A 15,434-nucleotide genomic window follows, 5' to 3' on the forward strand; every position below is an offset into this window, starting at 1 on the left:
AGGGCCCAACCGGGTTCGAACCGGTGACCTATTGATCTGCAGTCAATTGATCTACCACTGAGCTATGGACCCTTGTTATTATACATTCAGGGCACTTTTACTATATATATATATAATAATAAAAAAGCATCAATTCAATGTAGCATCCGATATTCAGTAAATGTATATAGAATTAAAAATCTATTCTATTTTTGCTTGCTTGATTTCCAATTGAGCAGAACTATATACTTGGTTTCTTCAATAGTGGATGACAAATACACCTCATGCTCTTGTTTTCTTCAATTTGCTTGATTTTAATTTTTAACCTTTTCCCTTGAAATTCCCTTTTTAATCTCAAAAGAAAAATACTCATCATATTTAGCATTCAAACAATAAAGCTTTAAAACCCATTGTAATATTTTATATTGATAACCATAAGAACTGTTTTAATGCTTATACTTTTTTTAGTTTTAAAATATATACTTTAGGTTTCATATAATAATATCAAATAACATATTTATAAATGCATTATAGGAAGGGAAACGGGTGTTGATACAACAAACTTACAGGGTTGAAAAACCGCAAGTTGAAAAACGACTTCTTGTTACAGTTTGGTTTCGAAAAGCCGACATGGAAACACGCCGAGTCTTACAAGTCAACCTTGAATAACGTTTGTACATTTACTTTGTGAGTCAAAAATCTCCCGATCAAATTTACAAGAAAAAAAGTTGTTTTGTAACATGTTACAAGCCATATATGTAATAATCATAGCTGTAAAATCTTGAGAGACGGCTTCTTGTCGCAGTTTGGTTTCAAAAAGCCGACATGGAAACACATCGAGTCTTACCAGTCAACCATGAACATACGTTGTACATTTCCTTCGTGAGTCAAAAATCTCCCGATCAAATTTACAAGAAAAAAATTGTTTTGTACCATGTTACAAGCCATATGTGTTATAATCATAGCTGTAAAAATCTTGACTAGGCGTCGATTAAACTCCAATTAATCACTAGTCACGTCCACCGTCTGACTAGCGACTACCGATTTCTACAGGATATATTATAACTAATAAGTCTTTTATTAATATTAATTAATATATCATGATTAACTTAATTAAATAAAATCATTAGACCCAAATTCAATCTAAGTCGTCGTGGCATATACTTGAGGAATCTATTTGCCAGACTAGATTCTTCATTGAATCCATGTTTTTTAAGTAAGCTACTGCAAGCAATCACCACCTGCTTCAGTCAACACAACAACTGTTTACCCCCAATTTCAACTAGGGTTTTTTTTTTCCAATCTCAATCTGCAATTTCAGGTGATCTTTCTTCAATCCACTCTCATTTTAGTATCCAACTGATTACTATTTTTTTACCCTTTTGTTGTTTATTAGTTCCCATTAGGTTTAACAATCAAGTTTCAATTTTTATTCAAGATTCTTGTTATGTAGTAGTAATCTTGGTTCCATAGATTAAACCCTTTTGTTCTTGGTTGTTTACTAGCCCTGCTTGTGGTGCGCACTTATGATGTATATATGTGTGAACCCTCGGGTGGGCAAAAGTGAAATTGCACTAATTTTGACGTTATTTTACTAATCTCGTGAAAATAACGTTAAAAGTGACGGACGGTTAATCAGGCATCATGTAGTGGCGTTGATAGCCGAAAGACAAGGGTACATGCACCGATCAGCCGGTGTCCCGATGATTGAGTGCTATGTGCCTTATGTCCAGGGCTTGATGCAAAACTACTATCGAGCCGGGGGTCTCACCGAAAGCAGCCTCTCTATCCTTATAGGGTAGAGGTAAGGCTGTCTACATCTTACCCTCCTCAGACCCTACCATAGCTTTGCTATTGGTGGGATATACTGAGTACGATGATGATGATGATGATGTTCTTGGTTGTTTACATTAGAGTTCTTGCAGAATCAGTTGTTATAAGACTTGTGAAACAGTCAAGTTCCAATTTTTATTCAAGATTCTTGGTGAAACAATCAAGTTCTGATTTTTATTCAAGATTCTTGTTATATAGTAGTAATCTTGGCTCCATAGATTAAACCCTTTTGATCTTGGTTAGTTCGCATTAAATTTCTTGCAGAATCAATTGTTATAAGACTTGTGAAACAGTCAAGTTCTGATTTTTATTCAAGATTCTTGGTGGAATAATCAAGTTTCAATTTTTATTCAAGATTCTTGTTATATAGTAGTAGTCTTGGTTCCATAGATTAAACCCCTTTTGTTCTTGATCAGTTCTTATTAGAGTTCTTGCAGAATCAGTTGTTATTAGACTTGTGAAACAATCAAGTTTCAATTTTTATTCAAGATTCTTGTTATATAGTAGTAATCTTTGTTCCATAGATTAAACCCTTTTGTTCTTAGTTAGTTCCCATTAGAGTTATTGCAGAATCAGTTATTACTAGATTGGTGAAACAACCAAGTTCCAGTTTTTATTAAAGATTCCGGTTATATAGTAGTAATCATGGTTCCATAGATTAAACCCCTTTTGGTCTTGATTAGTTCCCATTAAATTTCTTGCAGAAACAGTTGTTATTAGATTGGTGAACGGTGGCGGACCCAGAAAGTTTTCTCACAGGAGTCGGAAATTTTCTCAGTTGACTATACTCACAGGGTCGGTCTGGATTTTTACACTACAATACTAAAAAAAAATCCGTACCACAAGGGTAGGTCCGCCCGTATTTGCTGAACAATCAAGTTCCAATTTTTATTCAAGATTCCGGTTATATAGTAGTAATCTTGGTTCCATAGATTAGACCATGATCTTGGGTGATTTCGGGTTTGCTTTGATTTGTTAATAAGAAAGTGCACATAATAATATTATGTCACTTGTTTGTGGTTGTCCAATTCTTGAATGTGTATACTGTTTGGGATGCGCGCGTTGGGCGTGGAAAAAATGCCTTTACACCGCGGGTCGAGAAAGTGAGAATTGGGGTTTTGCAACCGCAAGTGAATTCGAAGCGGTCCCGAGGATATGTAGATATATTTTAGCGGTTTACGAGTTCGACATCCGCAACCCGCTTTGGGCCCCGCCGGGAGGGTACGGGATTGATCCGGATATGGTGGTTTTGAAAAAAGATTATGACGAAAATCAAGGGAAAGTGTCACCTTACATGATTTACATTGATAAAGAAAATCAAGAAATACTTTTGTTAATTAGTGGGCTTAATTTAGCGAAAGAAAGCGATTATTTGCTCTTGCTTGATGATAAATTGGGGCAGACGAAGTTTGATGGCGGGTATGTTCATAACGGGTTATTGAAGGCGGCTCAATGGGTGTTTGAAAACGAATGTGAGGTTTTAAAAGAGTTGGTTGAAAGACATGAGGATTATACTTTGACTTTTGCGGGTCATTCTTTAGGGGCGGGGGTGGTCACTTTGTTGACCATGTTGGTGGTCAAAAACCGGGATAGGATCGGGAATATTGAGAGAAAAAGGATAAAATGTTTTGCAATTGCTCCGGCTCGGTGCGTGTCGTTAAATTTGGCTGTGAGATATGCTGACGTCATCAACTCTGTCGTTCTTCAGGTAAATTTGCGGTCAAATCATATTTAGTCAAAATGGGTCAATATTTTGACATGCTAAAATGGGTTAGCATGGGTCTATATTTTAGGGTCGTTAGTCGGCTGGTTTACTTTATTTAATAAGGCTATATCAATGAACCAGGATGATTTCATGCCTCGAACAAGTGTCGCGTTGGAAGTACTCTTCAAGTCACTTTTTTGGTATGCTCTTTGTTAGATTGTGATATTATTATTTCATTTGATGTTTTATTTGATTTTATATAATTATATGGTTTCTTAACAAATATTGCCTTCTTGGTTCGCAGTTTCCCGTGCATACTATGTGGCACGTGCTTAAAGGAAACGTGCACGCTACAAGAGCAAATGCTTCGAGATCCAAGGCGATTATATGCACCGGGCCGCCTTTATCATGTTATTGTAAGGAAGCCATTCGGGTATATGCCATGTCATCTTTTACTATACTATAATCATCTTTAGGTAAAACCAACAAATATTAAAAATCAAGTATATGCCCTTTTGCAGGGTCGGTAGAATATCCCCTGTTGTGAAGACAGCTGTACCGGTAGACGGGAGATTTGAGCACATGGTTCTCTCTTGTCATGTTCTTAGTGATCACTCGATTGCTCTCATGGAACGTGAGTTTTCGAATGCACTCGATGTAAGTCCTCCGTTAAATGTTTTAAGGTTCTGTTTAATTTTGAACTTATGGTTATTTTTTTATTTTTTATTTTTATTATTTTTTTTGTTGATCGCTGAAAAATGGTGAAATAAACGGAACCTAAAACCTAAAACGTATAATGTTGTGATAGATCAGACATTGAAGGAGAAAGATAGAGTTATGGATATCCCACCACAACAAAGAATGGAAAGAAGTTCATCAATAGCCATTGAACACACACAGGAACACAAAGCAGCGTTAGCGAGGGCGGCTGCACTCGACGTCCCGGAAGCTTACTCGCCCAGTGAATACGGAACTTTCTAAAATGCTCCAAAAGACACTGAAAAATTGTCAACCGGGTCCTCTAGGAGAGAAAACTGGGATGAGTTAGCAGGTTGGCTTTTTGAGCCAGATGAGTCTGGTCAAATGGTGTTGAAGACCAATTGGTATTGAAAACAAAACAGGAGAGCATTATCAGTCACCATTCTTTTGATTCATGGTTTGTAGTTAGATAATAAATTGTTATAATATTTTCCCGACGGATTATCGGCATTTGTGAATTGCGAACATAGTTCATTTGAGTACATATATCACATCATACAATCTTACATGATCGTTTTCGTACGACTTGAACCCAAATCGACATATCTGTAGGACCTAAAAAGCAGCGGTGTACAACCACGCAACACCAAGATATTATTGCTTTGGGTTGGTAAAATCTCATTCCATTTCCGCAAATTTCGAGTGTATCAAATATCAATGAATGATCTCAAATGTCATTATCATTATAAGCCTCTAAACCCACTAACTAATTTACTTTATGTTCTTCGAACGGATCGGGATTTCTACACTTGTATTAACATTTACAGTAACAACACTAAATATAACCTTGGTTTCCCACTGGGGTCTTGTTAGTATAGATAATGCTGCACATCTTGTATTTAAAAAGACGTTGCCTTGACCTACGAATGGATTTCAAGAACCGCCTCTCCTGCAAATTAAGACCATCAAACGATACTGTCAAATCGTTAACATAATATTATGAGGTGAAAAATGATTAATGAATTTACCGTGCATTCTTTTGACGAATCGTTCGAACTCCATAATGTTGTGAGGTTCCATGAGAAGTGGACCGAGTCTATGATAAGTGAAAGCAGAATAATGTCTTCCGTCTGGATCATTCAGAGGCTTCGCCTTCTCAAGCACATGGTTATAACTTACTTTATCAAGGCATGGAACAGAATTCTGACTCGTTATTGGTATACAACAATCCCAAGCAACATTCATCACCTGCTTTCCAAAAAGTTCAAAATCATTTCTAACCCGAAAACAAAACGTTGACTTTTTTGGTCAACCCACCTGACCCGACTCGACCCGACCCAGCCCGTTTCACATACTTACTTGCCAAGCTAAACCATCAGGATCTTCAAACGCTTCTGAAGAATCCATGTGTGGATCCGAGATGCCCATTTGAGCCAATGTGAAGTTTAAGGCAACCCCGTGTTTCTTTAACGTTTCCATAACCGGAGCATACCCGTCACGGTTAGACGGGTTGTAGAACCCGGCAGTTAACTCAGCAGCATGACTTGCGGTTTTGTACCACCAATGAATACCAGGTACCTGCTCAAGAATAACAAAATTAATTTTGTTTTGTCTTCATAATAATATTCAAGCAAACAGTTTTGTTAAAAGCCGACTAACCTTTGCAGTAATGAATGTTCCTTCAAAAGCAAATTTAGCAAGAGAAAGAACCCGATCTGCATGGCTGGTCAAAATTTGAGAATACCAATTGAGGAAAAACCTGCCATAGTAGCTATCATAATCTCCTCTGTTACAAAAGAATCCGGTTTCATGCGGCCGGAAATTATAGGAGCCTGCGTTTTCTGGTACCTTAGCCCAAAACGAGTGGCCCCTTGTTTCAGCCGCCTTTGTTAGGCTCTTCAGCATATACCGATCATAGCACTGAAAGAACAACATTTTAGTTGGATATTAAACAATAATTCAAGATAGTTTATATAAATGATTACCTGGAATTCACCGACACCTGGATATCTCCAACCGTGCTTTACAGGATTAGATGGATACCGAAGCTCGCCACATGGACCTAATCCAATTTCAACCATTGAGATGGTTTCGTCTACGAAGTACTCGTCAAATTCAACCCTGAAGCTTCTCATGTAGTCAAAGTAAACCTGCATCATGTTTTGACAGCATTAACATGTCAATAATAATAATAATAATAATAATTAATAACAATAACAATTTTACTAGATTGAAAAATAATACCTCTAAGGCAGTGCGACCTCTTAGAACACGTTCCTTGTCAATCCCCCACGAGAGGCATTCCGGATTGTGTCTTCCAGATCTATCTGTGAAAAATATGTCGGGATTGCTTCGACCGATCTCAGCCACCCAATGTGGTAGAGGTATGCACACATCATCGCCCACATTTCCTCCACATTCATGAAAAGACATCACTACCTAAGCCAATTTAGATAATAATATTCAGGTAATAATCATTGGTTTGATTTTGAATATAATCGGTGTTGTTGACACGAGCATTTGACATAATTTATACCTGCAACTTGAGCTTAAGCTCGCGTACCATCTGGAATAGTCTTTTATACCCCTTCCAGTTGTATTCTTGTGGAACGTGTGCTTCCACTATGCCCCACCAACAGTCGATCATTACACCATCAACGCTAGTTGACTTCAAGATCCTTAATTGCTTCAAAAGATTGTCTGGATCAACAAGCTCACACTTCATATTAACTGCTCCCAACTGCAGACGGGTTTGTAATACATCACATACGCAGTTCAAAAATATTCTTATCCAAGAAAGATACTGTCAGATTAATTAAGCTCTACATAAAAAGTATGTACTTACGGGAAGCAATACATAAACTGGAACATAAGGAGTGCCAGCAAAATATCGTTCCTGTAACTTTGACCGCATGTCAACCTAAACAAGTTAAGAACGTGATGTAAATAATATTACACAATGAAATGAAAAAGATTATTTGAAAACAGAAAAATAATACACAAATCATCCTCAAACCTGCCTACCACCAACAGTATCTACAGATACGCCTATGATGGGATCATCCGGACCATCAACTTCAACTCCTAGCATATGAGACGATTGTGATCGAGCACTTGCTGAGGTGTCATAACCAGAAGAAGAAGAAGGAACATAGAGACCCTTCATTTGGCACGCCTCGTCATTCATCCCAATTGGACAGGTGGAAGATATCCCTTTAAGAGAAGCCACTTGATTCTGCTGAAGTGGCAACGAGGGAGATGAAGTTACCACAGTAGCTGATGCACCGGTAGCAGGTCTCACACCCTGTGCATTAATGTATGTATGACGTACATATATTAATGTATGTATGACAAACTTGGTATATGTGCAATTATTGCTCTTGCAGAGGAATTTAATATTGATAGTAACAGCCAGCAAGGCATGGCTATTGTATGCTGCTCCATGTGGATAATAATATCTTGATCATAAACACATAATAATACCTGTGATCTTGAAGGAAAGGTGGTTCCATCAGGAAGAACAACCCAACCAGCTTCCCGAGCCAGGGCTGCAATCACATCATTAATATCGGCTCGAACCCTAAGATTGTAATTCCCATGTCTTCTAAGGCCTGCCAAGATCTTTGCAGTAATCGCTCTCCGTTGTCGTTCACGAAGCTTTGTTCTCTCCTTTTCTTCTGTTGGTCTACACCTTCTTTGACCACCTCCTTGTGGGGTCAACTGATCTTGAAACTGCTGCTGATGTTGATGCTGAAACCTGTTATTGGTTCTGTTTGATGTAACAAGTCCACCATCAACACCTACCATTGTTGGTGTTGAGCTTTTTTCGTCATCATCTTCATCATTCTCGCCTTCCTCTTTCACATCCAATCCCATTTCTTCATCGTCTTCTTCGCTAGTCCCGAATCTCTGCACATCAGTCTCCATAACTTGCAGACTGCAAAGGCTATATTAAGGCCTCAAAATGCTAGAGACATAAGAATCCTTTCATGATCAGCACCGTACATACTTTCTATCTCCAGTAGATTCTGTCACATATTACTATTCATTGTAAATGGAAAACATTTTATATTTATTGCAATTTTTATCTAAAATCATGAATCAGGTATTTTAACTGAGAAATAAATCAAGATGTGAGTATTAATAATTCTTTTCTCATACACAATATTTTGCAGGAAATTTGGGTTTTAATAATCCTAACTATGACCTATTGATTATAATCCATACTTCCACTTTGATCAATGATGATCATAGCTTTAACTTCTGTTGCCAATAGCATTCCCGGTAGCATAATCATCATAAATTTATACTTAATTTTCACTCGATTTCTTTCACAATCATGATCATGAACGAAATGGAGAAACATGCAAGCAAATCGAATATAACACAAATGTAAATTGAGTGTAAAATCTATGATAATTATGCTACCATGATTGCTCTTTGCAAAAAAAGTAAAATTTAGGGTTATCAATGGTCAAACTGTAAGTATGAATTATAAATTTATAATCGGCCAACAGATCATAATTTGGATTATTAAAATCCACTTTTCCTATTTTGCATCCATTGAACGCACCAAATTATCATTAGCACTGCAAAAACTCAACAATCTATATTCTACACATAAGAATATGAAATTTTTGCACATTTTCCCAAGTGCAAAAGTATACACAAAAAAAAATTATAACAAATTATCAAAAATACATTTTCATCAACAACAAATCATGATATTCAACAACTAGCACAATAAAAATCAAAATTCAGCAATATTCAACATTTTCTATTATAACAAATCATCAAATGATTATCAAATTATTTTAACTGAAAAAATACTTTATATTTATTACAATTTTTATCTAAAATCAATGAAGTATAATATTTAATTCAAAATGATCTAAGAACACACCTAATTATCATTACCTCTGCAAAAAAAACTCAAAACACTTTATTTTCTAATTTCTACGCATTCATTCTGCACATCTTCTCATGTCAAAAAGCATATAAACAGTAAAATTCAAACAAAAAAACGCATATTCATCATCAAAAAATCATGATATAGCATAACAAAAAGCTAAATTCAGCAACACTCAACATTTTCTATTATAACAAGTCATTAAAACATTTTAATAAAAAAATACTTTTATTTATAATCAATGAATTAGATATTTTAATTCACATTTTCTCATGCCAAAAAGTAAATAAAAAATAAAATTCAGGTGAAAAACACATATTCATCAACAGAAAATCATAATATTCACAAACTGACATAACTAACCTAAATTCCGCAACATTCAACATTTCATATCATTCAAAATCATCAAATAATTAAAAAAAAATAAAAAATATCCGTCACCGTTACATCCGCCGGAGTTAGGTGAACGACGTTAGAGCTCCGCCTCGATAGATCAGGTGAAAGACGAGGTCGCCGGAGTTATCGTCCGCCGGAGAGAAAACACATGACGCCGGTGGAAATTGTAATTTCCGGCGAGATTAGGTTGGTTGACTGGCTCGTGTGAAAGATGGAAATTGGCACGGGTGAGATGAGGATTGGGTGTGTGTGAAGGATAAGAAACCATACGTGTGAGTCACACGATTTGTGCGTGCGGAAAGAATGGACCCACGAGAATTGTGTGTCACCAGAATACCTCAATTTCACGTGAATTAATAACGTGTCTCGGTTTAATGAAATTTTTAAAATCGTTAAATACGGGTCGGTTTTAGTTAAAAATAATTTCAAAGCCGTCATAACTAAATCACCTTATTTGCAAGATTCTCAATTTTATAGAGTATAATTAGAAAACGTTGTTGATAATTTGAAGAAAATTAAAGAAGGGAATAAATTAATAATGCTCTCATTTTTTTACTATGTAATTTACTTTTACTAGGAAGTTAATCCATTTATCATTTGTTTGAATATATATTATTAATATTATGGATTATATATTTTGTTGAACTATATCATGTTATTTAATTTTTTTGGTAATATTTAGTACCAAAGTTTTAGGCTTAATTACATTGTTTTGGTCACGGTTAAACGATCTATAACCGACTCGCTATAACCTTTAAAACCGATTAACCGAAACCATCATAACAAATCGGTTATGGTTATAGTTATCTATTAACTGACATATTGGTTGTGGTCATGGGTTTGACCTAAAACCGCTCCAAACCGACCCATGCACACCCCTACCGATTGGTACTGAACTGGTATCAAGTTTGAATTTTCAATATCGGTACGATACCGGTATTTCTCAAATGAAATCCCGGTATCGGTACCAAAAATTCATAATTTCGGGATCGGGATTTTCTGGACTGGTACCGGTACCATCCCGAGCTCAACCCTATTCATTAACTTTTTTTTAACATTACCAAATGTTACTTCTTTTTTCTTTTATTTATTTAACACCACCACTTCTAATTATGTAAAAGGTCGGGGAAAAATCCTCTTTTCAGGATTCGAACCCCCGATCATTCCACCAAAATGATAATAGCGTTGTTGTACATGGTAAACACCTGATCATTTCATGTTTTTCATATTACCCAGCACCTTGTATAAAAATGGATACGTTTAAATCATATGGACATGCGGTGTTCGCAGTTTGACGGGTTTAAATCATACAAACACATAAATCATGTCCGACACAAGACCATACACATTCATGGTTGCAAAAAAAAATTGTGAGAGAAAGTATATCCTTAAAGTGGAAAATGAGTTTATTTTTTTTTAATTAACTTTGGACACAAATAATTACAAGTAGTTAGTAGTAAGATATATTATATGCTAAGTTCGCAGTCTACCCTATGATAGGTTTAAAATGAACTAAACTGTGTCTAAAACGAAACAAAGTTTAATGAGATATCCATATTTAAAAAGTTATATTTCTACTAGAGTGTTAAAGGCGTTTAAAACCTTAGTTGAAATTGGTTTATGGTGTTTGATTTCCTCCTTGTTTCAACTTTTAACTAAGTTGTTACTTTAGCTATGAGATTGTTGAGACAAGATGAAGGGTCCCAGGGCTCAGCCCGAAGATGGTGATGGCCGTCGGCCCACAGCCAAGTGATCGTACTAGGGCCAACTAAATCAGGTTTTTGAACTTTTGTATTTGTTTTTTCTAATATATCTTGTCAAAATTTTAACCGGAAAAGATAACCAAAACGTAACTTTGTAACTCACAGCTTTATGATAGTAATTTTTATTTGATACTATTGCAAACATAATTTTATATTTTGTGCGTATACCAAATTCTTGTATCACAGCCTCACACTATGAATTATATCCAGCAATCTCCTCGATAGCCTACATCTACTATTATAATAAACAAAAACCATTGCTGTGCCACCTGGCACCTAATTGTCTCATTTTTTTGCCAAGTGGCATCATTATGTTTAATTTTGAAAAGTCATAACTATCTAATTAAAACTACTAATAAATATTTTTAACATTCCATATTAATGATATATCTATAATTTTTTAAGTAGTAAATAACGTAAAAATAATTAGAATTAAAAGAATGCATGTAGAACTTTTGAAACTCATTTTAGTGTGTGTAAATTTGTGTTGTGTATTTTTAGTTTATTAGTGACCGGTTCAAAAGGTGTCACGATTCGTCTTTACTCTGAGCAATACGAAAAGGATCATCTCATTTGATTATTTTTTACTATTAATTCTATATGATAAACTTTTTTAAGTGTATTGATAACTTTTGCTAAAGTGACATAATTTAGCACTCACGGAGAATAGTAGATTGATGATGGTGCATATCAGTACTCTTTCTTTCAGATCTAATAATTATGTGCATTTTTTTGTCACATGTTAACTGATAGTGAAATTCATTGTGCTTATTCGTTGTCACAAACTTGCATCAACTAGAGTTTTAGGGCCAAGCTTATATAAAAAATGAGTTGCTTTGATCCCTAAAATAGAATGGTGTCATGGTGAGTTTTTGTTTCCTTGATGATATGTTTATATCCAATTGTTTTTATGAAGCAAGACATTGTGTTGTCAATTATAGGCACAACACTTAATTTTGTTTTATTTCATATGTTGCAAGTTAAAGCCATAAAGTTTACTTGAATATTATAAATGATAGGAAAATGGTTGTAATTATAGGTGTTGCAAACTGATTTTATACAAAATCATTGTAAGAAGTAAGATCATGAGAAGGGTGTTCAAAATAATATTTTGTTTCTTTTAAGTTGGTTGTTTATTATTATGATTTGTTTGTGTTGTATCTTTTATAGAAGAAGCTCAAAATTGTTTGATATATGGGAGGAATAATGGTTTGGTTTTCAATGAGATACTTATTTGTTGTAAATAAAACATTTCCAACAGTTTTTTTACTTTGATTTACGTAATGGGTCACAGTAAGTTCAAGTTGAAACAGCCCACTTTTAGTATGACTTGGAATATTTCGGGCAAGTTCAACTTGTATTCGACCCTTTAAGTAAATGGGTCAAATTTGCTACTTGTATTCTCTTATAACTAGCAAAACGGACGGGTCATGTCAATTGGCACAACGCATAAGAACCGGTTTGGTCGGTACAAGTTAAGGCCAAAACTGGCTATTTTAGGAAAAATATAACTTTTGGTCCGAAACATGTTTTCTTTACGCTTTTTTGTTTTTACTTTTACACACAAATATAAAACTCACTATAACTGTTTAGTTCCTTGTATGCAGTTGCCCTTGCTTCTAATTTTATAACCTAAAGCATGAATTAGAAAAAAAAGGACATGAAGTAAGCCACACAAGTTTATTTTTTATTGGTTATGAATGGCTAATAATTTAATATCATTAAACCCTCAATTTGAATCATTTGGTAATTTTTTTTACCGATAGAAACTCTTGCAGTTGTTAGTTCAATAGCAAGATATGTTGAAACTAACACAACAATATACTTAAAAGCAATTTGTTTACATATTTCGGCTCTTATGATTTTTCAAGAGTTTTGATGTGTGTTATGTATATGATTATTGCAACTTGAAGAACCAAATCATATAATAATTAATAAGATAATGAATGAGATTTAATTTTTCAAACCCGTGTAATACACGGGTTTATAACCTAGTAATAGTATAAACATAATCATTTTCTTAAACAAATCAAAGCAACAAATTATTGACACGTGTAATAGTTGTTTTATTTAATAACAAGATTAAATGCAACACATTGTGACACAAACAACGCGTTCACCTCCATCTAGGACTCTAGGAGCATATTCATTATTTAACGTATCAAACACCGTAAGTTATTATAAGTTATAACTAAATGAAAAACATAAAACACATTCTCGCTTGAGGGTAGAATACCACGAACCAAAGGCACAAAAGTAAAAGAGCGAATGTGTATGTTCAACAATAGTCATCTGTACCCACAACCACACCGGTACCACAATAGCTGAGGTAGGTGATAGGGAGCTCGAGTGATTCAAGAGCGTCACACACACATGTGTAGCTCCGACATTTGGACCCAAACATTTGGTGACTGATTTAAGATAGTCACAACAGCTTCGAGTGGGTCCCCTGGTACATACGCCTTGTAAGATAGAAAGAGAAGCACACTGTCCCCGTGCTACAGGAGCCACGACCAGTGCGATCGCCAACATCACACAAAACACAAGTTTCACCAGTGTTTTTGGTTCTAGCCTTTACTTTAGGATTGATATAATTAACTCATTGTCTATAGCTTCATTATGCAATTTTAATATATCCACTTGCTAAGTATATAATTAAAGTAAATTTCGTCTTGATACAAGTTTAATAATAATAATGACAATAAAGCGTGTAAGTTTATCTATTCTATGCATTTATTGATTTTAACTTGATCAAGCATGTGCATCATGGCATCGTTCGACTAATACGATCCGTAAATTGAGATAAGTTAATTATAGATGAATTTAATTAATAATAATAATAATAGCATAATCATATAGTTAGATGGTGTAGTGTAAGCGGCAAACTTATGTAAGTTTATATATTATAGGACACACCTAGTTTCTTGTCACACACTCTTAACTCAGAAAATCTTATTTAGAATACAAATTTGAGGTAAACTTAAAATAGAAAGGGAGACAAAAATAAAAAATTTGAGAAGGAATTGCGACCACATAAAAAACTCCTTAAAAGTAATAAAAAAATCGTTATTCAAAATATAAATAAAAAACGAAAAAAATTAAAAAAACCAAAATGTTTCCCCCATCATTCTCGTTTAAAAAAAAGATGACGAGAAAATACAATACTGAGATCAAATACACAATGATGAAAATGAACAAAAGACATAATTATAACTAAGAAAAAACAATGTTGAGTGATATAACACAATGCCGAACAAAATATAACACAATTTTGAGTAATATAACACAATATCAAGAAAAAAGATACAATCAATGACGAAAATAAACACAAAACATAATGATAAACAAAAGACACAATGATATTTTTCACTCAACATTTTTTATTATTTTTGTTTTTTTAGAACGAGAAAGACGGTGGAAAGAATTTGTGTTTTCACTTTTTTCATTTCTTTATTAAATTTTGAATTATGATTTTTTATTATTTTTTATTTTTATGTAGCCACAAATCTTTCTCATGCTTTTCATTCTTATCAATTAACTTGACCCTACAAATTTGTACAATATATTATAAAAAATGCCGTTGACAACATATTTTACACTTGGAACAACATATTCTAACCTGCTTAGAAGTAAATGATACTTTTCTTTTTTAAATAAAGTCAAAAGTGTTTGTATAAACCTATTTATTTTACTCTTTATAATAAGCCCCTTTGGACTTTGGCCCCTTTTTGTTCGTATCAATACTCGTAAAATTATGCGATAAGTAGGTTGCTACATTTGGTATCGGCTCCGTTGGTACATGGCACGCCTTCTAAGATATGAGTCGTACACTGTACGTCACCGTGCTAGATCGAGAACCATGACCAATGCGCTCACCAACAATACAAATTTCACCATTTGCTCTAGTTAGGCTTGATAGCAAGTCACCTATCATGCAGTTTTATATAACCACGTGATAGTTATACAATAAAAGTCAGCTTCATTATAACATAAACATAAATATAAATATATATATTGAAAACGGCAGGATACTTGATTGTTGGTAGGATGTAAGTTTATGCATCCTACTACTATATTTAATGTGCACAAGCCAGTGACTAATTTGATTCCTTAAAAAAGACAAACAGTATGTTAATGATATAAATTTGTG

General features: G+C 34.4%; 2 protein-coding genes and 1 non-coding gene across 3 annotated transcripts; 1 reads left to right on the forward strand and 2 right to left on the reverse strand.

Annotated features, from left to right (window-relative positions):
• TRNAC-GCA (transfer RNA cysteine (anticodon GCA)) lies at positions 1 to 72 on the reverse strand. The gene has a single exon. It is a non-coding gene; the product is annotated as a tRNA-Cys (tRNA).
• Positions 73 to 2,665: 2,593 nt separating this feature from the next.
• On the forward strand, positions 2,666 to 4,743 carry LOC143612513 (uncharacterized). Its single transcript, XM_077086483.1, has 5 exons — positions 2,666 to 3,520; positions 3,659 to 3,717; positions 3,822 to 3,950; positions 4,039 to 4,174; positions 4,331 to 4,743. The coding sequence occupies exons 1-5, from the start codon at positions 2,816 to 2,818 to the stop codon at positions 4,496 to 4,498; spliced, it is 1,197 nt and encodes a 398-aa protein (XP_076942598.1). The 5' UTR covers positions 2,666 to 2,815; the 3' UTR covers positions 4,499 to 4,743.
• Positions 4,744 to 4,934: 191 nt separating this feature from the next.
• On the reverse strand, positions 4,935 to 9,599 carry LOC143612994 (beta-amylase 7-like). The gene is made up of 11 exons (XM_077086836.1): positions 9,567 to 9,599; positions 7,700 to 8,244; positions 7,233 to 7,520; positions 7,062 to 7,136; positions 6,753 to 6,956; positions 6,461 to 6,655; positions 6,202 to 6,366; positions 5,876 to 6,136; positions 5,576 to 5,794; positions 5,245 to 5,464; positions 4,935 to 5,165 (listed from the first exon to the last, which is right to left on the reverse strand). The coding sequence occupies exons 2-11, from the start codon at positions 8,141 to 8,143 to the stop codon at positions 5,137 to 5,139; spliced, it is 2,100 nt and encodes a 699-aa protein (XP_076942951.1). The 5' UTR covers positions 8,144 to 8,244; positions 9,567 to 9,599; the 3' UTR covers positions 4,935 to 5,136.
• Between the last annotated feature and the right edge of the window lie 5,835 nt (positions 9,600 to 15,434).

The sequence above is a fragment of the Bidens hawaiensis genome, unplaced genomic scaffold (assembly GCF_021521415.1).
Source record: "Bidens hawaiensis isolate Kalapana, Puna unplaced genomic scaffold, B.hawaiensis_p1.1 tig00002236_1, whole genome shotgun sequence".
NCBI classification, from domain to species: domain Eukaryota; kingdom Viridiplantae; phylum Streptophyta; class Magnoliopsida; order Asterales; family Asteraceae; genus Bidens; species Bidens hawaiensis.

What these genes read in the sequence shown, in the direction of transcription:
- LOC143612513 (XM_077086483.1), top strand. Translation starts at nt 2,816, where the DNA reads ATGTCACTTGTTTGTGGTTGTCCAATTCTTGAATGTGTATACTGTTTG. An exon ending in CTCTTCAAGTCACTTTTTTG is followed by an intron (nt 3,718 to 3,821) that starts GTATGCTCTTTG and finishes CTTGGTTCGCAG; the next exon opens with TTTCCCGTGCATACTATGTG. An exon ending in AGTTTTCGAATGCACTCGAT is followed by an intron (nt 4,175 to 4,330) that starts GTAAGTCCTCCG and finishes GTGATAGATCAG; the next exon opens with ACATTGAAGGAGAAAGATAG.
- LOC143612994 (XM_077086836.1), bottom strand. Translation starts at nt 8,143, where the DNA reads ATGGAGACTGATGTGCAGAGATTCGGGACTAGCGAAGAAGACGATGAA. An exon ending in GAACATTCATTACTGCAAAG is followed by an intron (nt 5,795 to 5,875) that starts GTTAGTCGGCTT and finishes ATTCTTGAGCAG; the next exon opens with GTACCTGGTATTCATTGGTG. An exon ending in ATTCGTCAAAAGAATGCACG is followed by an intron (nt 5,166 to 5,244) that starts GTAAATTCATTA and finishes CTTAATTTGCAG; the next exon opens with GAGAGGCGGTTCTTGAAATC.